Source organism: Leptinotarsa decemlineata, unplaced genomic scaffold, assembly GCF_025532065.1.
Source record: "Leptinotarsa decemlineata unplaced genomic scaffold, Ldec_3_MD MMD2_tig00078422_RagTag_RagTag, whole genome shotgun sequence".
NCBI lineage: Eukaryota > Metazoa > Arthropoda > Insecta > Coleoptera > Chrysomelidae > Leptinotarsa > Leptinotarsa decemlineata.
The window spans coordinates 22,877,493-22,904,241 of NW_027412747.1; the positions used below are offsets into that span (position 1 = coordinate 22,877,493).

At 41.2% G+C, this 26,749-nt stretch overlaps 1 protein-coding gene across 1 annotated transcript in view; it reads right to left on the reverse strand.

Annotated features, from left to right (window-relative positions):
• Window positions 1–26,749, reverse strand: part of LOC111514623 (fatty acid synthase-like) — a 59,240-nt gene that overhangs the window by 1,904 nt on the left and 30,587 nt on the right. Inside the window, exons 11-21 of the mRNA XM_074186007.1 lie at window positions 25,018–25,289; window positions 21,584–22,147; window positions 20,533–20,962; window positions 16,421–16,706; window positions 13,954–14,152; window positions 11,247–11,534; window positions 9,811–10,254; window positions 8,606–8,931; window positions 6,368–6,554; window positions 4,472–5,121; window positions 2,291–2,527 (exon numbers count right to left, since the gene is read on the reverse strand). Of these exons, the coding sequence (XP_074042108.1) occupies window positions 2,291–2,527; window positions 4,472–5,121; window positions 6,368–6,554; window positions 8,606–8,931; window positions 9,811–10,254; window positions 11,247–11,534; window positions 13,954–14,152; window positions 16,421–16,706; window positions 20,533–20,962; window positions 21,584–22,147; window positions 25,018–25,289 (3,883 nt within the window). The remainder of the gene's footprint in view (window positions 1–2,290; window positions 2,528–4,471; window positions 5,122–6,367; window positions 6,555–8,605; window positions 8,932–9,810; window positions 10,255–11,246; window positions 11,535–13,953; window positions 14,153–16,420; window positions 16,707–20,532; window positions 20,963–21,583; window positions 22,148–25,017; window positions 25,290–26,749) is intronic.

Below are 26,749 nucleotides of genomic sequence, written 5' to 3' on the forward strand. Positions count from 1 at the left end.
ATCGAGGACCGCCTGCCCGGTACTGACGAAGCCCAATAGGCTGAAACAGCTGTCAACTGCGGTAGCAGTTGTCGGTTGATTGGTGAAACCACCAACGTTGACATAAAAATTTGGCAAGCTAACTTGGGTCTTACACCAATAGGTGGTTCCACTTATATCTCGCTTGCTTTCACGCAGTTATGTTTATCAAGTAGGTACTTCTTTTGGTTATTCAGATTTTGTTTTCAATCGAGGACCGCCTGCCCGGTACTGACGAAGCCCAATAGGCTAAAACAGCTGTCAACTGCGGTAGCAGTTGTCGGTTGATTGGTCAAACTACCAACGTTGACATAAAAACTTGGCAAGCTAACTTGGGTCTTACACCAATAGGTGGTTCCACTTATATCTCGCTTGCTTTCACGCAGTTATGTTTATCAAGTAGGTACTTCTTTTGGTTATTCAGATTTTGTCTTCAATCGAGGACCGCCTGCCCGGTACTGACGAAGCCAAATAGGCTGAAACAGCTGTCAACTGCGGTAGCAGTTGTCGGTTGATTGGTCAAGCCACCAACGTTGACATAAAAACTTGGCAAGCTAACTTGGGTCTTACACCAATAGGTGGTTCCACTTATATCTCGCTTGCTTTCACGCAGTTATGTTTATCAAGTAGGTACTTCTTTTGGTTATTCAGATTTTGTCTTCAATCGAGGACCGCCTGCCCGGTACTGACGAAGCCCAATAGGCTGAAACAGCTGTCAACTGCGGTAGCAGTTGTCGGTTGATTGGTGAAACCACCAACGTTGACATAAAAATTTGGCAAGCTAACTTGGGTCTTACACCAATAGGTGGTTCCACTTATATCTCGCTTGCTTTCACGCAGTTATGTTTATCAAGTAGGTACTTCTTTTGGTTATTCAGATTTTGTTTTCAATCGAGGACCGCCTGCCCGGTACTGACGAAGCCCAATAGGCTAAAACAGCTGTCAACTGCGGTAGCAGTTGTCGGTTGATTGGTCAAACTACCAACGTTGACATAAAAACTTGGCAAGCTAACTTGGGTCTTACACCAATAGGTGGTTCCACTTATATCTCGCTTGCTTTCACGCAGTTATGTTTATCAAGTAGGTACTTCTTTTGGTTATTCAGATTTTGTCTTCAATCGAGGACCGCCTGCCCGGTACTGACGAAGCCAAATAGGCTGAAACAGCTGTCAACTGCGGTAGCAGTTGTCGGTTGATTGGTCAAGCCACCAACGTTGACATAAAAACTTGGCAAGCTAACTTGGGTCTTACACCAATAGGTGGTTCCACTTATATCTCGCTTGCTTTCACGCAGTTATATTTATCAAGTAGGTACTTCTTTTGGTTATTCAGATTTTGTCTTCAATCGAGGACCGCCTGCCCGGTACTGACGAAGCCCAATAGGCTGAAACAGCTGTCAACTGCGGTAGCAGTTGTCGGTTGATTGGTCAAACCACCAACGTTGACATAAAAACTTGGCAAGCTAACTTGGGTCTCCCACCAAGAGGTGGTTCCACTTATATCTCGCTTGCTTTCACGCAGTTATGTTTATCAAGTAGGTACTTCTTTTGGTTATTCATATTTTGTCTTCAATCGAGGACCGCCTGCCCGGTACTGACGAAGCCCAACAGGCCGAAACAGCTGTCCGGTGACTCTTAAATTTAAATCAGAATGTTTATATATGTATAATATTCACAAGTACATACATATATTGATTATCTACAAATATTTAAATTTATTATATGTTTTTATTGATAAATTAACATTTTTTGAATAAATGTTTTGAATAAATTGATGGATGTAGCAGTAACGTTAGTTAAAAAGTGGTAAAAAACATATTATTTTAATCATCGGATACATCAGTAACTGCTGTGGTTGATTGTGAGACCGTGACAATAGGCATATGGTATGAGAAATGAGATATATGTTTTCGAATGAAAATTAGAAAGATATCTAGAGAAAACTGCATCGATTGTTGATCCATGTCTTGTAGGAGGCTCATTTTCGGTTATTATTCATTTGCAATTCTGATTTATCTTTTAGAAAGTTCACCAGAAGTTGTCCACCTTCGGACGCGAAATTAACACTGAAATCTCCTGCTGAAACTAGTGGCAGTCTGGATAATTTCACTTTTGTCTGTTTGCTCATGTTGATTATTCGATCTGTTTTCATGTTCAATATAGATATCATTCTTTCTGTTGAATTTCCAGTTTGTAAACATTCAATTATTTTTTTGATGATGAAGACAATACAAAACTCAAATAAATTCAAAGGAATAAACCACAACACTTACCTCTTGCAATCCATAATCATTAGCCGACGTATATGGATTGTCGCAAAGCGTCCTGACCAATGTTACCCTTCCTCGAAGTTTCCCTTTAGGTTCATAGAAAAAGGCGGCTCGGCCTCTGTTGTAATACTGAACGATAGAGCAGTTGATCAGATCCCAGTCCATACCCAGTTTGGTAGCCACCACGGTGCTTATATCTCGTAGAGCTTCTTCCCAAGTACCTGCTACGATGTTTGCGAACTGAAATAAATCAATATCCACAAATAAAACAGATGAAAAGGTAGCCGGCTGGTTCTATTCATTCAATATCACCATATGAAATGGTGATTTGATCGATTTTCATTGCGCATTCTGTAACTCGCGCAAGGAATTGCACGTTAAAGTATAAGACCTCGGTGAATCCTCAGCTCACAAGATTACCGTCTGAATATCCCGAACAATCAAAATCAACTCCCAACTGGTCATAAGTTCTACTTGCAGTTGATTCAGTTATTCATTAGGACATACCGCTGCGCCACCTGCTGAGAAAGTCCGGAAGCAACTCCACAAACAAATACTTCGAAGTGGGAGTCAGAATGATGAATATATTCTGAAGAGGTGCATATGATATGCTCAAGTACAGGTGGAAACACCTCACCAACGATTTTGTAGGTACGTGTGGCAGACACCCGACGGAAAAACAACCAACCTAGCAAATGCCGCGCAGAAAGCTAAAGTAAAATCACCAGGCACCTGTGCAACATCTTCCATTTGAAAGATTCGTCGTAAGTAATTATACTGCAAGGGTTCTGGGACAAAATCCCATGCTTTTTCTTATGGAGTTTGATTCTGGTCATTTTCGGACCTCCGATCGGAACCTTGTTAAACACCCAACTCAGAGTGAGACGGTGTATGTCAGACGTGTGTCAGAGTGAGACGGTGCGATATATATGTGTGTATGAGAGAGAAGGTGATGACGTCAGTGTGGAGTAGAGAAAAAAATCAAAGGTAGTGATATACCAAGAGGGCACTAAACTTCGTTCGTACAGCACGTCAAATAGAAGGGAAAGGAATGCAGAATTCATCAACAAAGAAAAACGAAGGTGGCGCAACATGTAATGGCGCAACATGCGGCATTGAGCCGCACCTTCGTTAATAATAGACAGATCGTCATGTTGCGCCATCTTTGTTTTTCTTTGTCGATGAATTCTGCATTCCTTTTTCTTCCATTTGACGTTATGTACGTAAAGATCCGATTATTATTAACGAAAATACGGTTTAGTTCCCTTTTGGTACATCACCATCTTTGATTTTTTCCCTACTCCACAATGACGTCATCACCTTCTCTCTCATACATCTCATGACCAAACTGGCCATCGGATGCGTGCTTCCACGTAGCCCCGCTGGATACGGGAATGAGCTTATCAGTTGTCTCTACGGAACCTTCGAGATACCAGGCGCCCTCTCGTCGTAGCACCGCCTTGTCACGGTAATGCGGAGCTTTGTCGTGATTGACCTTCTTTCCCTAGCTACTCGTGGGACTTTTATGGACAGAGTAAACTTAAAAATTTTTTCTGACGCTGAGTCTACAGAGGAGATGGATGTCGAGTTCACAACTCCAACTGACCTCCCTGTACATTCAGATCAGGAGCGAGAGCTTCTCAACTCTCCAACTCCTGATCCAATAACTGAACCAAAAAAAAGGTTTGGTGGTGCAGCCTGAAAACGACTGAGTCGCCTCCTCGAGAGCGGGGTTCCTTATGAAACCGCCTTGCACCGAATTCTTGAGCGGCGTAACAGAATCTGTCCCAGGTGAAGGAACAAACTCCTCATGAGCAGGTTAGCAAACGTTTGCGCTCAAGTGATGATCCACCAAAACCAGAGGCGAAAAAGCCCTGCATCGTCATGTGTGATTGACGTGTAAAACTCTCATATGGGACTGTTGCCGCGGGTATCAAGTTGGGAATCTTGCAACTTGACTATCCGACTATGTCATTAACAGAGCATATACTTCGTGCCTGCCCCTCTGGGGACCGAATCAGGTTTTTAGAGTTCGGCCGAGCCGAAATATCTAAATACCAAAAAAGAAAAGAATGAATACCTGGGAAAGCCTATTAACTAAGTTTTTGTGTTATATTAGAACTTATTGATGAATCAACGTGACGATTCTGGGCTCGCAAGAACAAATGATTAACAAATACTCACTTCGTCCCGATGGATACCGACGAATGTTTCGCAAACCTCCTTCAGAGAATCTATCTTCGATTCCACTATCATCCTCGAAACATTTTTGGCGAATTCGACCGATCCATCTATGAATACCAAATTCACTTCTTCCCCTTGTTCTTCCAGCTGCAAAGCTATTTCCATCGCCAAAATAACCCCGTAGGAATACCCGCAGATACTGTACGGACCTTTCGACTGTTTTTCCTTCAAGACTCCGATGAAGTGACGTGCTAAATCGGGTATGGTGTCGTAATCGCTTTTCCTCGTACACTGAAAACCATACACAGTCGCTTTCGTCCATTTGGCCAAGGTCCTCATCGCGTCCACTCGCCCTTCCACTGGGTGGACGAAAAAGACGATCCTGTCGCAGTTCGGAGGTTCGTTCAAGGTCACCACAGCTTCCTCTGTTAGGATAATCGATTGAGCTTTAGGAGTTTCCTGTTCCACTTTTTTAGGGAGAGCGGTGTTCTTGTTTTCCCCCAGCGATATTAGCGCCTCCAAAGTGAGCTGTCTGATTTCCTCAACACTGAATTCCAGCTGGAAGTTTCTATACAGGGTTTGCTTGATTTCGGCCACCATTAGAGAATCCATCCCCAGTTGGGAGAGGGTGCATGATTTGTCAGTCGAAGCTGAAGACAAAAAAACATTAATTGATTGGAAATTCTTTTATAAAATAGTATCCTTGTATTTCTAAAATATCAGATAGTTTTTTCTTCGCCTTCAATTATGATTTCAATAGATTCTTATAGCACCCCAATTTGATGTAGCATGGATTTAGTCAAAACAGTGCAACATCAAAAGCAGTAGCAGATTTGCAACTATTTGAACAACAGCAGAATACGAAAGCTCTATAAATTCTGTTGAGAAAGCACCAGGAATCATCCTTAGTATGCCTCTTCCGGAGGCAGGACGAGGATTTAGCCTCTTTGAGGCTAAAATTTCCGGAACGAAATTCCGCTAACCACCGTCGACCAGTGCATTGACACCATCTCTTCCAAATGCCTGGTTAATTTTTTAGGCTATTCCAGCAGCGCTTGACAAAAATACCTCCGAGTGATGCTGTTATCGCTAGTGCTGCCATTTCAACGGTAGCGAGCCAAACATTATGAAGAGGAGTGCGATTACGTGAATTCAGAGCCGTCGCCATGGGTGGGGGGCGGGGGGAGCCTTCCCCCTGCTTTTTCGACTTGGGAAGAAGTTGCAAAATTTTGGGACAAAAAAAATAGAAATGAGAGAAAAGAAAGGGAGAGGTTTTTAGAAAAGGGAAAGAACGAGGAGAAGGTTGGGATTTCCCAACATGCATTACTTAGAGATCTTGTATGGGATCTTTAAGTTATGCATGTCAGTGGGCAGACTATTTTTTATTTTTAATCAGAAGAATCGAGCAAATTTCGGATATGCAGTTGGTTAGTACCTCATCCACTAGATAGAGTAACATTTTTGTTGTTCGTTTCAACCTAGGACGAGGAATGAAATACTCTGAAGGAATTCCGATTTTAAATTATGGAATATCATTGACTTTAGGTCGATGATGGCCACTATCTTGCACTGACGAGTGACTAAGGAGCCCGAAACTGGTCTACAGCAAGTGTGCCCGTTCCAAAATTGAAGGTCCACTCTTTCACTTTGTATTGCCAATTGCATATGCAGCAAATTTTCTGTGAAGATTGTTTTCTGATAGGCGTCAGTCCGTTCGACCTACTGTGTACGTATATCCGAGACTGGCTTGAACATTTAAAGCTCATTTCTTTAGATTTGTTTACTGCCTGTCTGATAAGAAAGAAAAACATAATGGCGGATAAGATTTGCAGTTATGGTCTTATTTGATTCAAAATCGATAAGTGGTTGTTTTCAGGGTATAGTGTAGGTACTCACTCAAGTCTTTTATGCCCAATATATGAGCAGCAGCTTCGACAGGAGTTCGGCTGGCCGCAGTTGAAGTAGAAGAAACTGTGTTGTCTGCGAAAACTACGCTACTTCCCACAACGTAATTTCCCAACATGAATTTCTCAAGAGCTCTCAAACAAGAAGTTATGTGTTGTGGTAGCATATCAAAGACGACCTGGAATATAATTCCGCCATTTTATTGTTATTTAAAGTCAAAATCTCGACTTTAATCTGGAAATTTCGAATTTGATCTCAAATTTTCAAGTTTGAAGTCGAAATTTTGAGTTTTCAATGAAAACTTTGACTTCAAACTCAAAATTTTGAAATTCTGACTTTAGTCCAATTAAATCTAACCTCATGTTAATAAAAAAGTCAGAAATTGATGATCATGATACAAGGCAATAATCTGTTTCATCTTGATGCTGCAAGCTCTATAATAAACAAAAATCGATTTAATCATGATTCTCTTTCTGCTTTCCATAAATTGCCTGATCACATAAAAAACTGTGAAAATAATTGTGAAATTCAAAAAAATTATTGAAAGAATTTATACTTCAGGAAAGAAACTAGGATAAATAAAATATATCATTTTTGTGAAAAACCTATTTCATTTCTTTGTTTACTTATTTCTCAGTCTAAATGTCCTAAATTTGTTTGATATGATTTGTGGATAGCGTTATACCAGAATAAGTATGGCTGACTATTCATGCTATTGAATAAAAAATATATTTATATATGTGTATGTACGTATAAGTGTATATAATGAGTGATTTTTTTGCTGGTATCTTTTTGGCAACACTGTTTTTGGCAGATCACGCGTGAATCGTGTCTTGTGTCATTGTCAAACTTATTTAGTTTGGTCTATAATTTAACCATGAATCGACTTACGAATGAACAACGCTTGCAAATTATTGAATTTCATTATCAAACTTCATGCTCGGGCAGTTTCGTCGGCCTACTGAGGGAGCTATTCGGAAGCTTGTGACTAAATTTCGAACCCAGTTTACATTATTGAACATTAAACCACCAACACGCATATGTAGAGTGAGGACCGAAGAAAATATTGCGGCTGTATCCGCCAGTATTCGTGATGACCGTGAAATATCGATTCGCCGCCGTTCGCAGCAATTGGGGCTCTGATACTCCACTACGGGGAAAATTTTGCGAAAGGATTTGTGTGTGAAACCTTTTAAGATACAGCTGGTGAAGGAATTGAAGCCACACGACCTCCCATAACGTCTAAAATTTGGTGAAGGGGCGCTGGCAAAGTTGGAGAAAGATCCACATTTTTATCGAAAAATTTTGTTCAGCGACGAGGCTCATTTCTGGTTGAATGGATACGTTAACAAGGAAAATTGCCTCATCTGGAGTGAAGACCAGCCACAAGCAAGACCTACCGATGCATCCCGAAAAAGTCACTGTTTCGTGTGGATTATGGGTCGGTGGCATCATCAAGCCGTACTTCTTCAAAGACAATAATGACCGAAACGTTACTGTGAATGGCGAGTACTATCGTGTGATAATTGACGACTTTTTGTTGCCCAAAATGGAACGATTGGACATGCCTGACATGTGGTTTCAATAAGACGATGCCACATGCCAAACGGCACGCGAAATAATGTCCCAGTTAAGAGCCGCGTTCGGTGAACAGTTATCTCACGTTTGGGGCCCGTCAATTGGCCGCGTAGATCGTGTGATTTAACGCCTTTGGATTATTTCTTGTGGGGTCATGTAAAGGCTCATTCTACAGGGATGAACCAGCAACGGCTGACCCTCTGGAAACCAATATTGAAGCATTTATACGTGAAATACCGGTCGATATATCAGAGAGAGTGTGTCAAAATTGGACCATGCGCATGGGCCATCTTCATGTAATAAATATTAAATTATATTGATTGTTCTATCGGTCCCTATGAAGATTTCATCAATTTTTCCAAATGTTTTGTGTTGTTTTGAAAATCAAATGCTATAACTCTTAAAAAATCACCCGTTATATGTATATATATGTGTATGTATATGTATATGTATATGTGAATGCATAACTTTTTTTATAGATTTTAGTTGTTGTTGTAATTCTAAAATAATGTTGATAGATTGATTAAATTTAATAGAAATTAAAAAAAAACTATCGAAAACTCGAAATTCCGATTTCAAGTCGAAATATCCAAGATATAGATGATAAAAATATGTAGCGCTTCCGTAATTTTGTGATGAAAATAAAGTTACCTTGTCTTCGTATCCGGCCAGAAAGCCCACATCTCCAATGGGCCCCCACTGAATAGCCAACCCCGGCAGATTTTCCTGCCGCCTCTTCTCGCACAGCCTCTCCAACGCCGAGTTCGCCATCCCGTAGTTCGTTTGTCCAGCGTTTCCTCTTCCGCCAGCTATCGAAGAGAACATCACGAAATATTCCAGGTCTGGGCACCGATTGCGAGTGACGACATCCATATTTCGCCCAGATACGATTTTGCCCTTGAATACCTCTTCGAACATGGTTTTCGTTTGGTTTTCTAGTAGCGAGTCTCTCAGAACCAAGGCGGTGTTGAACACTCCTAAACAAAAAATGTTAGTTTATGACAGTTTACGTGCAGTCATCCAGGATCCAGGAACCTGTTACCAAAGATGATTGCCAAAGTAAAATACGTTCTAAAGAAATGCAACATCATACTACCGTTCAACTGAAACGGAACTTACAAGTGTCCAACCCAACGGTGTCAAAACTATATAGCCTCTCAAAAATCCACAGACCAGGAAAATCAATGCGCCCCATTGCGTCAGCTATTGGATATCTCACTAACGAATTTAAAGACTTGCATTTTTCGGAACCAAGTGTTAGTATAAAAAACTCCTTGGAGTTCATACAACATACAAAAGCATCGTTCTGCAAGAAGGTGATATTTTGGTTTCCTTTAATGTTAGTTTTTTATTTCCTAGCGTCTCAATTCCACAGACCTTACAATACCTCAGGGAATTACTAGAAAATAGTATATTATATACCTAGGGTGAGAAGTGAGCTATTATTTACCGAGCATTTTTATATCCTGGCGCCCCAGTAGGAATATTTGAAAATAATCATTTTTGCACATCTACAACATAAAACGATCCTACATACAAGATTTCAGTCTCCAAAAATATAGCGGTGCGGAGAAACAGTAATGAAAAGAAAATTTTCATATGTAAACGCGCCTCTCCACAGTTGGAATATTTGAAAAACCTTTCTTAGTACGTATCTAAGACCTAAGAAGCAGCTATATCCCAAATTTTAGCTTCCTAGGACTTGCCAGTATAGATTGACTGACGACTTTCATTAAATAAAATTGATTGGCAGATTCTTTTTGCCGCTCGAACGATCTATATTCTCAATATTTAGAAAAATTTCAGTATCATTTCAAAAATTACCAAAAAGAAGATTAGAACAGGAGCAAACTCACCTCCAACCGGTCCCATTTGCTGGGCCTGAGTCACCAATTCTTCAGCCCCTTCTAAAGAGCCGGTGTCAGCATTCGATACCTTCACAACAACGTTCTTGAATAACGCCCATTTTTTCAAGCACAGTCCTTGGTAACCGTTCAAAGTTTTGCTCCTTGAGTTCAAAATAATTTTGGTTGCTCCTCTTTCGATCATCCAGTTGGTCAATTCGAGTCCGAAACCTCCGAGGCCTCCCACCAGGATGTAGGACTTCGACGGGTCAAAGTAGACTTTCGCCTCGGCAGAAATAGTTCTCGTTATTGAAAGGGATATCGGATCTTCATCTCGGATCTTTATGAGGACTTTTCCTTTGTGTTTTCCCGTGGATAGGAATCTGAACGCTTGTTCTGCTTCGTTTTTACCGAAAACGGTGGTTGGCAGTGGCTTCACTACTCCGTTGTTGATACCTTTTGAAGAGAACATTCATGAAATCAGTAGGTGACAATGATAGTAATGGAAGTAATAAAGAAAACTCCGTGGTGAAACCCATTCGTTGTATATGGATGATCTCAAACTTTATGTCTATGTAGAATAGGATCTCCATCAGTCCTTGAGGGTGGTGGAAGAGTACACGCATGCTTTTGGTATGAAATTCAGGATAGACAAATTTGCAATGGTCCATCTCAAAAGAGGACAATGCGGGGACTACGGAGAGGATGTGCAGCTCGTAGATGGAAGCAGCCCACACCATTTGGATGCCGGATAGACTTATCTCGGGGTGGAACAACGCCACTCACAAGAGGTAACAGTAGTGAAGGACTCTTTTCGCGGCAAGTATCAGCACAAACTCCGATAGATCTGGTCATCGGAACTATCGGGGAAAAACAAAGTTGCTGCAACAAATATGCTTGCCGTTCCAATCTTACTCTACTCGTTTGGAGTAGTGAAGTATACTCGGGAGGGGCTGCACCAACCCGACGTGAAGACCCGAAAAATGATGCACCTCCAAAGAAGTTTTCATCCCAAATCGTCCGTTCCACGGTTGTACTTCGCCCTACAACAAAGAGGCCGTGGAGTTTTGAGTTTGGAATGTCTGCATGACAGAATGGTACTGGATGAAGCCTGTAAAGTCGTCAGGAAGTCGGATCTCCTTCTCTGCATGGTCTGCGCCATGAGAGAGCAGGAATTGGAGCATTTCTCTTAAGGACAGCTGTCTGAGCAGCTAATAAACTCAGTTTAGTTTAGTTAGTGCCTACATGGCAGAATAGTACTGGATGGAGCCTGTGAAGTAATCAGAAGTTCACCAGAATTTCACAAGCACTTTTCACTTCAGCATGATCCACTGCAAATCAAATACGGGCGCCACTAGTGGGAATAATGTTATGTTGTTCACTAGAAAATGCCTCTACATACATTTTTGTATTTCCAATTGATAATAACAACATGAATTCTTACTTACCATCGTTGAGCAATTCATAAATCTTTCTATTAACCTCATCGGTCAAACCAAAGTGGTCATCCAGCTGGATTCCATGGAAGCTGCAATCCTTCAAGAACATACTCGAATCAATGGCAGAGCCCTGGACGAAGTCCATTTTCCCGATCTCTAAGAATCGTCCCCTTTTCGCTATGCATTTCAAAGAGGCTTGAAATAGATTGCCGGCCAGAGAGTTCAATACCAAATCAACGCCTCTTCCTTTTGTTTCGTTCAGAATCAAGTTGTGGAAAGTCTTATCTCTAGAATTACCTAAAATTCAACACAAAACTAAATCAATCATAATTTTCAGTTGAAATATTGAGTTTATTGAAAATTAGAGTTCCAACACAACTATTGATTATGATACTCTGATATAACAGAAGAAAATGTGTATGAGTCGTCACAACCGGACATCTGCATATCCTAATAACCTTAGAAGACATGGATATCACAGGCAAGAGCTTTGAGCTGTTCAGGAGCTATCTGGAAAAGCGAACACAAAAAGTAAAAATGTCGATGAACTTAGAGAATAAAAAAATTGAGGAGGGTGTACCTCAAGGAACCGTTCTAGGTCCAATACTATGCACTTTTCATATGAAAGGTTTTTCACATCTTTTCTCATTCAAAAATGAGTATAGCCATCCAAAGAGGAAATGCGGCTTCGTTTTTTGGTACTCTTCCTGATTCTGAGAAACAGTGCTTCACAAGTTCTGAAAAACTCGATGAAATTTACATGTTTCCTGAAAATCAACTTCATAACGAAAAGAAAGGTAATAGCAGACCACTTTATGGATTTGAAACAAGAGCAAATGGAAAAATTACTTTTATCTCAGCAAAATTCTGAAATGGTTTCCAGAGATATTTCGAATTGTCCAGTGATAAATTCTTCAGTCATGACCCTTGGAGTAAATGGGTTGAAAAATATTGGCAACTTCTGTTTCATAAACAGCGTAATCCAATTTAAATCAAACACGAGAAGGTTATTGCAATATTTCAAAAAGGATGAATTCATGAATGATATCAATACTAGTATTTCTAGTATGGAGGGTGCTTTAACCAAAGCGTTTGCAGAAGTCATCAAGAAATTCTGGTCAGAAGGTTCATTTGATAAAGTAGTAAATAAAGTCTCCTTAAAAAATCAGATTCAAAGTTTTGCTCCTCGATTCATGGGTAATGCCATCAAGACGCCCAGGAGTTACTTCATTATCTTTCAGAAGGTTTACATGAAAACGTTAGTAGATAAACAACAGGGTTTCTGTGACATCAGCCAATGAGAGCGTAGCAATTTGTCACATGACCAATTTGTACGGTTGGTTACGCTATCGGTGCGGTTGGGTCGGTTTAGGTTAGCTTATGTTAGGTTAGGTTCGGTTAGACCCAACCCAACCGCACTGATGGCAAAACCAACCGAACAAACTGGTCATGTGACGAATTACTACGCTCTCATTGGCTGGTGTCGCAGAAACCTTGTTGTTTACCTACTGACGTTTACAGGATTAATGAGAAACCTAAACCGATCTTAATGGAAAATTGAGCAACAGCGGAAAAACACAAGAGTCTTGGCACGCATATTTGAGGTTGCATAAATTTAATTGTAGATGATTTTTTTGTTCAATTGAAATCCACTATGAAGTGCACACACTGTGTACACTCATCGGTAACCTTTGATCCTTTCTGGGATTTGTCTCTCTCGATACCACAGAGAACTAACCAATTGAAGTTGTCGCAACGCTTGGATTCGTTCACAAGAGAAGACACTGTGAATGGGAATGAAAAACCGACGTGTTTGAAAGGCAAGGGAAAGAGGAAATGCACAAGTTCCTATTAATTCACAAGCTTCCCCGTATTTTAGTATTTCATTTAAAAAAATCTTTCCAACGGAATGATTTAGAGACAAATTGAATGTTGTCATTCCCTCTAGAAAGATTAGATATGAGCAATTTTGCAGTAGACAATGTGGTTACTTGTCGTTATAATCTATATGCACTTTCGAATCACAGTGGGACTACTTACAGTAGGCATTACGCAGCATACTGTAGACACTCGTATACTGGCACGTGGCACAAATACAACGATTCTCACGTGTGACCAATTTCAAGCACATACAAAATTCTTTTGATCATAGATTTTCAACTGACAACCCCAAAAAGATATTATTTTGCCATCAGCTGCAATAAATCTACTACTTCGAACTTTCAACAACTTGGAATACAAACCTCTCATGTTGAGACTATTATCACCGATTCTGTTACCAAAATCGAATATCTGGTATTGATTATCTCACGCACACATTGTTTTAATTGAATTCAAAAATAGAAAGCGCTTAATAAAAGAGCCTTTACAAAAAATGTGGCAAACATACGAAAAAAAAAAAGACAAAAAATTGAGTTGTTTTCAAAAGAAGTATTCCTTCTTTTAGTTTTTATCTGAAAGAAACTTCGGAGCATAGATCTTCGTGAAGAGTTCATTTTGAACTAGATTGCTTACTTTCTTACGAAGTCTCCCACTCACACGTTAAAAGGTAAGACCTCGTTAGTCCTTAGCTCGCACAAATTTCTCAACTTCTGAGAGTTGTCGTTCGTATGGGTGCGACAGCTGATTGACGGAAAAACATATTTTAAACGGATTTTTTGTGTAAAAATGAAGTAGTAGAAACACAAAAATGGAAATGGTAGTAAATGAATCTCACCGATATATCTGTCCTCGAGTCCGGGGAACTTTTTCTTGAGGAATTCCTTCTTCTCGGTGGTACTGACGGTTGTGAACACTGTGGCGTCCATGCTGAGAGCTATGGAAATGGCGGCCAAACCTATTCCTCCTGTTCCGGCATGAATCAGTATGGATTCTCCTCTTTTCATCTGCCCTCTCATTAACATCGCATAAAAGCACTGCGAAAACAGTAAGAGTGGTTGAAATGATAATGAACCAAGAGTTTCAAAAACAGCTTTATTTGAAACTCATCAAGTTGATGTGTTATTAGAAAAGTTTTGTCCGTTTTGATGTGTTTTTGAAGCTCCATATCTCAATACAAATTTGCCGCTTCTCAACTCATTACTATGATGTTGTTGAACGATTTTTATCTACGAATTCGAATTGAACCAAAGCGCTACCGAAACAACGAGTGAAAATCAACTATAACTTCCTACTTACTGAAAATCGGTGTCATCGATCAAGGGCAGTTGCAAATGTAACTAGCCGCCAGGCAACCAAAGTACGAGGAATTGACTTCCTTGTCTATTAAATGTATTCACAAGGTTTAATGTATATTGTATAAAGTAATGAAATATTCAGAATAACATTAAGATTTTGACATCCGTTTTTGAAAACGCTGCTATTATGATCACGACTATATCAGATTTGCCTTCAAACAGTGTAAAAATATGTAGGTAGGAAGTAGGTATGGTGTGTGTGTGTGTCGTTAGTTTTGTATGATTTGTATGCGGCATACCTGAAGTAGAAGATATTGTTACGAACAATGATCTAAATTCACTTCCTGAAATCAGAAATGCCATGGGAACCACCAAAGATACTTTTTGAGGTGTTTGAGTTTTGAAGAGGAAGTTGATACCTAATCTGGAGAATCCGGAAAAAGTGACAGACGAAATTATAAAGGAAGCTATTGCTGTTGCGGAGAAAATCGGACTGGAGGAGGACATTACATCAATGCCGCGTATTACGGGAAAACAACGTCATAGAAGCAATCATCCAGCAGAAAACCCTTCAGAATACTGTAAGAGGTCTTTAGTAATACCATACTTGAATTCAATTATCATCTCCCTTGAAGTACGTTTTGCTGACGAAAACACGCCATTATTCGCATTATCGAAGTTACACCCGGCGCAGATACAAAAGATGACGACTGAAAATCTGAAACAAACTTGTGAATCTATTGCCCAGTTTTATGATTCACCGAACATAAAGAATGAACTCGAACTTTGACAGCAATTATGGCACGATAGGCTTGATCTAACAAACCTTACAGTTGTTGATGTCCTAAAAGAAACAAATTCCTTCTTTCTCAAAACGCAAAAAGCATTGAAAATGTTGATCGCTTGACCATGCATGACCTGTACAGTAGAGCAATCATTTAGCAGCCTCGGAAGACTGATACATGGCTAAGAAGCACCATGGCAGAAGATTGCCTTAATGGTCTGGCCATGATGAGTGTACACAGAGCTATAATAAATAAAAACCTAAATAATTTTAATGATAAAGAGGTTGAAAGTTTTGCAAAAAATCCCTACAGGTTATGTTTTAATTAAATATTATTTTTGTTAAAATAAATAATTATTACTATGTTTAAAAGTTTGATTTAGTTATTGTACTGTCGAGGGCTTGTGAAGTTTTATACATTGAACCATTCTTATTACAATCGTCATCGAGGCAAAGACTTCCAAAATGTAACGCTTCATGCTTTCGACTGTACCACGTGTTCATATTATTTATCCTCCATAATATTACCCCATTGCCCCCCTTAGTCATAAGCTGGCGACGCCCTTGTCATCGATCATCATTTAATATAGCTCCTAGTTGTATTTTAATTTAGAGTTTGTCTGAGAGCTTATATGCCAGTGAAACTTTCAAAGCTGTCTTATCTTACAGAGTGAGATAAAAAACACAACACGAAAAAAATTAACCGCTCAGTATCATTGACATTTTTTCAGTAAAAGAAATACACTTCAATGTCAAAGTTTGGAACAATTTTTTTAAATCTTAGAGAAAGACAAGTTGACAATGACATATCAAAAAGTTAATGAAATGTACCTACGTAGATAATGAAAATATTCTATTTATTAATATTTCCTCCAAAACCAAGCAAATTTTGTATTTTGTTTCTCATCGAGTACAACATGAATGACGTCATAATGCCGCCATATTGAATTTGGAAAATATGACTTCTACAGTCATTTTGAATAGAAATTGTCACTTGTGTTATATCGTTATAAAAAAAAATATATTCTGCTGAATGGTCTACAAAAGCAGAGGGTTTCATTTGAAATCCCTAACTAGGCTTTATTTTGGGTTGAAGCAGAATCAGTTATTAACTTAAATTTCAAATTTCTAACCCCAAAAACAACGAAATCACGCCGAAAACGATGAGTTCATCGAACCTCGGTATATAGAATAATAATTTTGAGAAAATTATAATAACTCACTGTCGTATACACAACAGGTACAGTAGCGGCCTCCTCCAGACTCCACGTTTCGGGCACTTCCCACGTCAGACTCGGATGGACTCTCACTTGCAACGCGACGGACTCGAACGTCATCCCCATGATTCTCCGGCCTGAAGAAGTAACTCCGGAATATTCGAAACCGAGATTGACTTCGGCAGCCGTCGCATTCGAATCCAGCTCTATTTGTAATGATCCTGTCGCCACTAGAACATCCCGGAAGTTTAGCGCCGAATAATAAACGTCCGCCAACTCCTGAGGGGGAAATCTGAAAGTATTTTATAATAATTATAAGAGCTGCGTAGAAATTGGAGAGATTGAGAGTGTAGCATCGGATAATTTTTTGAATGTAGAAGCTACGACCAAACGTAAACCAACTGAGACTGTCGACGCTTGTCACAAGTCACAAAACCCTCAAAGCGTGTCACTACCTGAAGAGTAGGCAGATTGAAATTCCAGTGTAGTCATACCTTCTTCAAAACGGCTTCAAAGTCGAAGCCGAAACGTCGTAAATCTAATAAAACCAGACGCGTTTCAACCCGGACCTCAGATAATCAGATTGCCAACCGTGAAAACCTTATTCTAACTCCTACTCCGAAGAATGTGTTTATGTAGTCGTTTCCGGACTTTGTCTGCAGGTGGCGCAGCGGTATATCCCACTGAATAAACTGCAGATAAATCATCCGTTGAAAGAGGTAGCCAGCTGGACGTGAGTGACTCCAGGGCCACTTGCCGCACTTAGACCAGAGCCAGTGCTAGTGCTAGTCCACCGAAGAGGCTTTGATTTACGATGCCTTCCAATACTCGGTAAGGTCCCAGCAAATTTAGATCCACATTCCACTGCATCCTCATATATGATTCCCTGAATTCTAACCGAGCTAAAAGGTGCGAGGGTACAACTGGCCCCCACGATGGCACAAAGCCGGACCAGAGCTTTCCTAGGCTTTCCTAACTAGCCGATACACTACCTCGCGACTCGACCTACCTATCTCCCAAAGCCTGAGGATGAGAACAGCTTCCGGAGGCACAAGGGCGTTTGAAGCCCCAGTTACTGGTGCAATAGAGCGCTAGCATAGGCTGCCTTATGAGTAGACTTTTTTGACGTACCTCCCGATGTATTTGTTAGGTTAGGGCGAATATTTCCCAGGTAGCCGGCTAGTTGGTCCTTCATTGCGGTGTAAAACCGTCGATGATGAATTCTTTGGATAGTCCTAACAAGGACGACCTAGAGCTGACAGGTTCTGTTGTATAATTCCGGTTCTTGATAACCTTACATTACATTATATTACCTTTCGGTAATGTGTATCTGCCTTGAAAAAGACAATTGCTCTACAGATGCAGCATAGTCGTCTTAATTTCAATCAGGTTGGAAAATATTCCATTACCCTTTCAACTGAGGTTCGTCAGGAAAACGAATGGCTCAATACTCAAAGTGTTTGGTTATAACATGATAGTCAATGACCTCTATGCCGTCCATAGCGGCATAGAGGTCATTGACTTTCCTGACTCAAGTATTTGACGAACAAACTTCACTTTTACTGGCGTCGTGGGACCTTCACTCAACTGAGTGAAGGGGTTGTCTATAACGTAATATATGTAATGTAATTTTCCCTGACTAATACGTTTTCATGGGTTTCTGCTGACTAGAAAACTCTCTGATTCCTCAACTGAATGGGTTGCTATGAAGTCAACAACTTCAAATCTCTGCGGATGACTTCATTGAGCACGAACCATGGAGCATTCACCAGCATCCGTTAGATCTCATTCTGTAATCTTTCCAGGTTGGAAAGTTTTGCTGGAGCGACTTTTTCCCCAAGTGCCTGAAGCATAATCGTTTTGTATAATAAAACCTTATTTCCATGGTTGACCTTCGAGTCACTGTTAACCAGAGAATAGAGTCTGGCTATCCTCCATTGAACCTTGCTCTTGATGTTCTCAATGTGATGTACCCAGGTGAGCCGACGATCTAGCAAATGACCTAGGTATTTGACTCGCGGTTGCCATTCGATCTCCCTGCCTAAGATAGTAACCCTTGTGTCTAGAGAAACGTTATGTCTCCCCAAGTCTTTCGCCTATATGTTCTAGTCATCTTCATTCACATCAAGTTGGTAACTTTTCCCTTACCCTTTCAACTGAGGTTCGTCAGGAGGACGAATGGTTCATAACTGAGGATGTTTCTGGTGGCGATATAAAGGTCAATGACCTCTATACCGCTCTAGCCTAGTGTACCCTTCCTAACTGGGGTATTTGATGAATAAACTGTTCATTTTAACAGATGTCGTAGGGCCTTCACTCAACCGAGCAATGGGGCCTTCTGAATCGGGTGGGGTCATCTACAGTATAATCCACAGCTTCCCTGACTAATGGGTTATCCTGAGTTTCCGCTGACTCGAAATCTCTCTGATTCCTCGACTGAATGGACTGCCGTATAATTGATAACTTCAAATCTCTGCGGATGGCTTCATTCTGCACGAACCATGGAGCATTCACTAGCATCCTGAGAAGTTTGTTTTGCAACCTTTCCCAAATGGTTTGACGGAGCGGTTTGTCTCCAGGCGCCTGAAGCATACATGATGACAGGCTTGAACATCGTGTTGTATAACAAAACCTTATTTCTGAGGTTAAGCTTTGAATTTTCATTAACCAGAGGATAGAGTTTAGCTATCCTGAACTTTGCTCTTGGTGTAGTCAATGTAATTTGCCCAGGTGAGTCGGCGATCTACCCAAAGACCTAGGTATTTGACCCGCATTTGCCATTCGATCTCCCTGCCTGAGATCGTGACCCTTGTGTCTGGAGAAACGTTTCGTCTCTCCAAATCTATCGCCTGAGTTTTTTCTGGAATCACTCGGATCTTCTAGTGAAGGTACCAGCGTTTGAGGTCGTCCAATGCGCGTTACATGTAGACGACCGCCAACGCTCGACCCATGAAAGAGGCGAGGAGAGCCGTGTCATCGGCGTAAAGGGAAATTTTCACGTGGTCAAACTTTGGAAGGTCGCTCACGTAAAGGCTGTCTAGTAGTGGAGACAGTACAGCTCCCTGAGGCACTCCAGCTTCGATTTCCCTGACGGGAGACAGGGTTCCTTCAACTCGGACCTGAAAAGTTCTGCCTTTCAGAAAGGACCTGATCCACCGAGCCAGATCCCGAGGCAGATCGAAATCGAGCATTTTGTGTAGCTGGCATTCGTGCCAGATTCGGTCGAAGGTCTTCGAAATATCCAGGAGGACGAGATGGACTGTATTCCTGTTGTTCAGGTCTGAGATTGAATTTTCGACCAGTCTCAGGGCCTGCAGCTCGGTGGAGTGTGCCCTCCTGAAGTTGAATTGTTCGTCAGGCAAAACATTTCGGTGTTCAACTTCTTTTGTTAGCCTTTGCAGCACAACACGTTCAGTCAACTCAGCCGTTGAGCAAAGCAGATATCGCCTATATTCATACTGCACTTCGATACGATTTTTGAGCTTGTAAAATTTTTGAGAAATACGTTCTTTTTCTTGAACGTTGGTAACAGAATTGATTTTGTTTATTCCAGATATTTAGACGGTTCACTCCGTCTGAAATTATCAGAAGTAGGTACTTCGAAACCGATCTATCACATCTTCCAAATGGAAGAAGTCGCACAGTTGCCTGATAGTTTTACTTCAGGTTTCTGCGTGGCATTAGCTGGAGGAGTTGTTGTTTTTCCGTCGGGAATCTGCAACACGTACCTACAAAGTCATAGATTCACATGAGAGGCAAGGGTGAGGTGTTTTCACCTAAACTTGAGTATGTCATATGCACATCTCCGGTACTGACCTTTCATATATAAGAAACATCGTAAGATTGAATCAGGTGTTACAGTTGGAGACAGGAAAATTGAGAACTCTTTTTTCTCTCCAAGATGTTCTAGACTTTATTGGCTCTTCTTCAGGAACTGAAAGGTGAGGTTATGAATACGAAAACAACTGTGCATAGTAATAACGGGGGATGCTGGGGGCTATTGGCTCTCCAGCTCCTGAAGAAGATCCTATTATAAAGTTTGGAAATCTTGAACAGAAGACAGAGTTCTCATTTTTCCTGTCTCCAACTGCAATACCTGCAATTAAACAGATACGTACTGTGGCAAAGAGGATGGAATCGGTCTCTGTATCCACTTAAAGGTTGACAAGTCTCCCAGAGTGTCGATGGACAAGGAAGCGCTAGCAGTTTCCACCGTTTTGATGTTCATGAAAGGAGGCAAATACGTAAAAGTGCCCCATGCGTTGGCCCTTAGAATGTTGATAGTGAGGTTGTTTTCCAACTGCTTCCGGAACAAGTGGTCATTTACGGAGAATTCCTTACAATCTTGGTCGATGAATACGCATTTGTAAGGTACAATGCTTTCAGCCACTAAACATTTAATTAGACCTATGATCCCACTGGTAGGTTCCCCTTGACTGACCAAGTACACTACTCCTTGCTGGTTGTCTTGGCGTAGCTCTTTCAACTTTTCCAACCATCCAAAGTCGGTGTTGCTGATTTTGACGACTTTGTAGTCCTTTGGCAGTCCTGGAAATCGAAAAATTGATTGATTGTAATATTTTTAGGCTGCACCACGACGGAGTCACTTTAACTTATAGAGAATAAAATCCAGGCTGGTAGGCTGGAATGGAAATTGTAGTATTTCACCACCACCATTCCTACCCCCCACCACCATCTGAAATTATAAATACGAGTGAACAGGAGCTCACCAATCAGTCGTTGTTGGGACTCCAGACAAATTATACGAAAAAAAGCTGAGTTTGCAAAAACTTTCTCCAAGCTGAATTTTTTTACCATCGATGCTCATCGATCCCACTGGTGTGTTGTTTTTTAATCGACGTCAAAGGTTACGAATTTTTTTACGTATATCTTTCGAATGGTAGGAAATACCGGAAAAATGATTCAGAGAAAGTTTGTAGGTCACTGTAATGGATAAAACTGAAAATACTACATACTTAAATACATATAAAACCTAGGATTGAAATCAATGCAGCAACATCAACAGAAAAACTGCTGTGGAAGTGGGATCACAAATCAGAAAATATTGCTCAAAAATTACTTGCCCGATCTTCAGACTCTATTATCCACAAAATCAGTTCCTCAACAATATTATTCAACTAAGGCTAGAATCAATACAAAAAAAATTACCTGTTCTGGGACGTAAAAGACTAATTTGGTTTTCGGTTGATCCAGCTCGGTAGGTAACTGTTGAAATATCGTTAACTCTTTCAGAAACATGGCCAAAGTATAGAACAAATCCAGCTGGAGCAAGACTCTCAAATACCGATTCCATTTTCACGTTCGCCACACTTTCCTCATCCACCATTATCACGTCAAATTTGTCTTTATCGTCCGTTGTTAGAGTTTTCTTCTCGACATAGTCGTATCTGGTCAGCGTCTGCTTGTCAAGAATTGATTTGATTCTGGTTCCTAGCTCTAGGTCTGTACGAGTTCCGTCGATTCCGCAAATTTTCAGCTGTTTGATAACGCCGATGCAGTTCTCGGCGATAATCTGGAAAGCTATTCTCAACGAGGTTTCCATGTCGTGCTGTTTGTTTGAAGGAGAGGCATAGCGAGCAAAGTGGAGAACCTCCAGGTAGGGATCTGGCTGCGTTTTTTGGCGACGAGGCGCTTTGGAAGTGTGAAGACCGACTATTTCTATCCCTCCAGCTCTAATTACTTCACAGTAGCAATTCATGGTTATCGGAATTTCTGAAATATCGATAGAATGTGTTATTCATACACAAGGTTAGCTCACAGGTTGAATGAATTATACAGTTTGGAAGCTCCGCCTATTTCTTTTGATTTTTGGATTGCCGCCTCAGTTACTTTGCTGTTCAATTTGGTTAAGGAGAAAGGGCTGATTTTATATAAGACACCAGCGGACCCGGAGAACGTCGTTCCGCCTAACAGTCAATGAATGAGCAGATTTAGGATTTTGAAATTGATAAAAAAGCATCAAGTCTAATGAAATAAATGGGAATTATTATATTTATTGATAAAATATCATAATTTTATACTCATTATCCTATTCCCGACGAAGACCAGCCGTTCCAGTCGTTCTTGAATTTTACAATTATTTGTATTGATAAAGTATCATATTTCAGTACTCATTATTTTATTCCCGGCGAAGACAAATACAAAAAGACAAAAATCATAAAAATTGCTCCAACTGTGTTTGAGTTCTTTAATCATTATTATCATTTTTATTATTTTCATTGATAAAATATCAAATTTTCATACATATTATCCTATTGCCGAGGAAGACGAATCCAGTAACAAAAATATTATAAACATAGGTCCAGCCGTTCTGGTCATCATTCCACCAAGGACTCCAATAATCAGAACAACCATCTTAACATAGTGGTCTGGATAGAGTCTGCGGAGTTCGAAGAGAAAATCTCCTCTCCGTTGTTCCTCCTCTTTTCTAACGATATTCATCTCGCCAGGAGCTGAAAACTCCACGACAAATATCGTTTTGCTATGATGGTCGAGAAGGACTGCATCAGGCTTATTAGTTTGTATGAGCCTGAGCGTGGGGAACGAATAGTTCCAATAAATTCGACACGTTTCGTTCCCCACAACGAATTCAATATCCCCCGGAGCGTAGAGAAACACCGGTGTCTCGTCAATACCGTAAGAGTGCCGTGGATGGTAATCCACGGCCGCGTTATGTCGATGGATATAGGCCGAGACCGCATATGCTGGACATGCTGATAGCAAGTGCATTAGGGTCTCGAGCGCCTTGCGGCAGGTCCTGCACCTTATGTGAGGAACGTTTATACCCATCACGCGACTGCGGTAGACTAAGGTGTTGAAGACACTATCCTGGTAAGCCATGATGAACCTCTCAGTTTCCGACTTCAGCCCACTCGACCTGAGAAAAACGAACGTCAGGCGCTTTGATAAGTCAAGGTCTCCAATGGTATTGAAGAAGACCCCATGCATTGGCTTATCCTTACGTTTCCGCAGAAGTAAGGCGATCTCTCCGGCTTTTATCTGAACTTTTTGCTGAACAGGTTCCAACTCGGTGACAGAGTTGTAGTCACCTCGTTCAGTGTCGAAAACTATACAGAGTTCATCAGCTGCTCGGGCAGCTGCCCTGAAGAGAAATGCTCCAATTCCTGCTCTTTCATGGTCATGGACCATGCAGAGGAGATCCAAACTCCTGACGACTGTAGGCTGTATCCAGTACCATTCTGTCATGTAGACACTCCAAACTCAAAAGTCCATGGCCTCCCTGTTGTCGGGGGAAGTACAACCTTGGAACGGACGATTTGGGTTGTAAACTCCTATAGAGATGCATCATTTTTCAGGTCTTTACGTCGAGTTGATACAGCTCCTCCCGAGTAAGAGTAAGATTGGAACGGCAAGCATATTTGTTGCAGACACTTTGTTCTTCCCCGACAGTTACGATGACCAGATCTGTCGAAGTTTGTGCTGATACTTGCCGCGGAGAGAGTTTTTCACTGCTGTTACCTCTTGTGAGTGGCGTTGTTCCACCCCGAGGTAAGTATACGTCTCTCCGGCATCCAGATGGTGAAGGATGCTTCCATCTACGAGCTGCACAGCCTCTCCGTAGTCCCCGCATCGCCCTCTTTTTAGATGGACCATTGCACATTTGTCTATCCCGAATTTCATACTGATAGCATGCGTGTACTCTTCCACCACCCTCAAGGACTGATGGAGATCCTTCTCTCCAGAGGTATGAAGTTTAAGATCATCCATGTAAAATAAATGGGAGACCTTGTGCTCCGGTTTCCGGGGGTGCCACTATTATACCCTCGAGTATTTCTGAGCGCAACGGATAATGGCAAAAGTGAGATGCAGAAGAGAAGGGGACTCACGGAATCGTCTCTTCTGAAAGTGACCTATATCCTGTTTGACCAGATGTTATGGTGAAGCGACTTCGCCAGAGTGGTATCAGTTGTTCAATGCATCTCTCTATTTTGTCGGGTACCGCAAGGCATCTGAGCAAGATGAGCTCATGCGAAATTGTATCGAATGCCTTACGATAATCGATCCAGGCCATAGAGATGTTACGCTTGTATTGTATAGTATTTTTTTCTACCACCGTAGTGTGCGCTGGTCAGGCCCTATCCCCCGAAGCCCCGATACATTCGGGAGGGCGCACCAGCATCATCAACCAATGATCACTCCCCACACCGTGGGGTAAGTGATCATCGGGTCCGAGAATCATGTGCCCGGAGCAAGCGCAGTGAGCCAAGAATGACACCCTTCTGCATCTGTAAGGCTAAGATTTCTGCCTTAGTGCGGCAAGCCGGTATGATTTTAAGATTCGAGAGTAGAGAAGACATCATTCCACCAAGAACTCCAATAATCAGAACAACCATCTTATTATTATTCCTGCACTAAAATTCACACGTATCAGGCCTATTGATGCAACCACTAGACCGAAATCTGCTTTGAAGACAACGAGAATACTTCGTCCGTTGCCCCCTCGCCTTCCATGAAGTCTACCGCAGCTGTAGGCGAAATTTTAGCCGCGAAAACTAGCCAACAACGATCAATGAACTCTCAAAGTAGCTTCTACGCAGTAATCACCTTTTTATTCAACTCACCTTTCTCAGTATTCACGATCATCAAGTGAGTTATCGGGTCTATAACGATCTGCTCGATACTCGTCGGCAGACTGATATCTCTTCGATGTTCCCGAATGATACTGGGATGCATCATCGCGTCCATGAAACTGGTAAACATTCCGCTCCATTGGATTTTTGCTCTGAGTCCGTCGACATCGCATTCTGTGACAGCTTTGAAGGAGTCTTTGTACATGTAACGTCTCAAGTGACATTCCTTATACAGATCTTCGCCTGAAAGCTTGGGGTAGTTTCTGCAAGAGGAATTGTATATATTGGAATTGTGGGAGAAAAATCAGTCAAATTTGCATGGCTGTTCATCAAGTCCCACCATAGGGATCTTATAAATGATGAGAGATTAGTTAAATTATGGCAAATTTGCCATTTTCAGATAACCATGGAATGACACCAAATATCTGGCTGTAGTTATTTTGGTTCAGGAGAAATGAGGAAAAAATTAAAAATTTCAAACTTTGATTTTCCCTCGTAAGTCGTAAAAATATTGGAAATCAATCACTTCCCAAATATCAAAAAATGTGATTAACCAGGGTATCCAAAACTATGTTCCAGAAAAGGGGTGATAAGACTTCTCCCTGTGGACATCCCCTCATGACCAGTCTCACTGTGATGTCTTCTACATTGATACTTATTGCTCTACTAGAGAGCATCTTGAGCATCCATTCTCCTACTACCAGGGGTACATTCCTGGATTGCTGGGTGATTGTTGGAAAGGTTGTTTTATCAAACGCTCCCTCGATATCTATGAATATACTCAGGATGGATTCTTTGTTGTCCATTAATCTCTCGATTCTGCCAACCACATGGTGAAGAGGCGAATCAGTAGACCTTCCCGGAGTATAAGCATGCTAATTTGGATGAAGGGGGTTGTAGACTAGTACTTCAGCTCTTGCGTACCGCTCATATAGCCTCTCCATAGTTTTCAAGAAGAACGATGTGAGACTAATTGGTCGGAATGCTTTTGGTAAGGTGTAGTCCATCCCACCTGGTTTGGGTATAAATACTACTCGTACTTCTCTCCACTTACTGGGAATATACCTCAGAGCTAGAGAGGCTCTGAATATTCCAACCAGGTGCGGCATAAGAATATCCAGTCCCCATTGAAGTAGGCCTGAATATCCTGATTAATCACCTCAACAATAATGCATTCCACACAATTGCAAATGCAGATGACATAGTTATCTTGCAGACCGGCAAATTTGTGAACACAATGAGCGATAGAGCGCAGAGGATGGGCTCAAATTGATAAATTTGAGGTAAGGAGGTGAGGAACACTCTCTGTCGATCACTCCCAAGAAAAATAATTTTATCGGGCTTAATTCTCCCGAAATCTTCAAAAGCAAACTAAACCTCTCTGAAGAGGTGGAATATCTTGGTACTATCCTCGACAGGAAGCTAACATGGAACTTTCATCTACAGAGTAGAGCAAAAAGAGCATATATGGCTTATGAGCAATGTCAGAGGACATGAATAATGCCATCGCCATCGTTGCCCTAGCGCGGAGGCCTTTCAACTGGCATCTTCCCTCTGTCTAGCGCCACCACTGTCAAGGAAACCGCTACTCCTCCGAACTCACCCCCACCGCATTACCGACGCAGAACGCCGCCAATGCACTGGGACGATTTAGCGGGGTAGAAGACCCATCTCTTTATTTCTCAAATACCATTTCACAATATAATTATTTACAATCTCAACA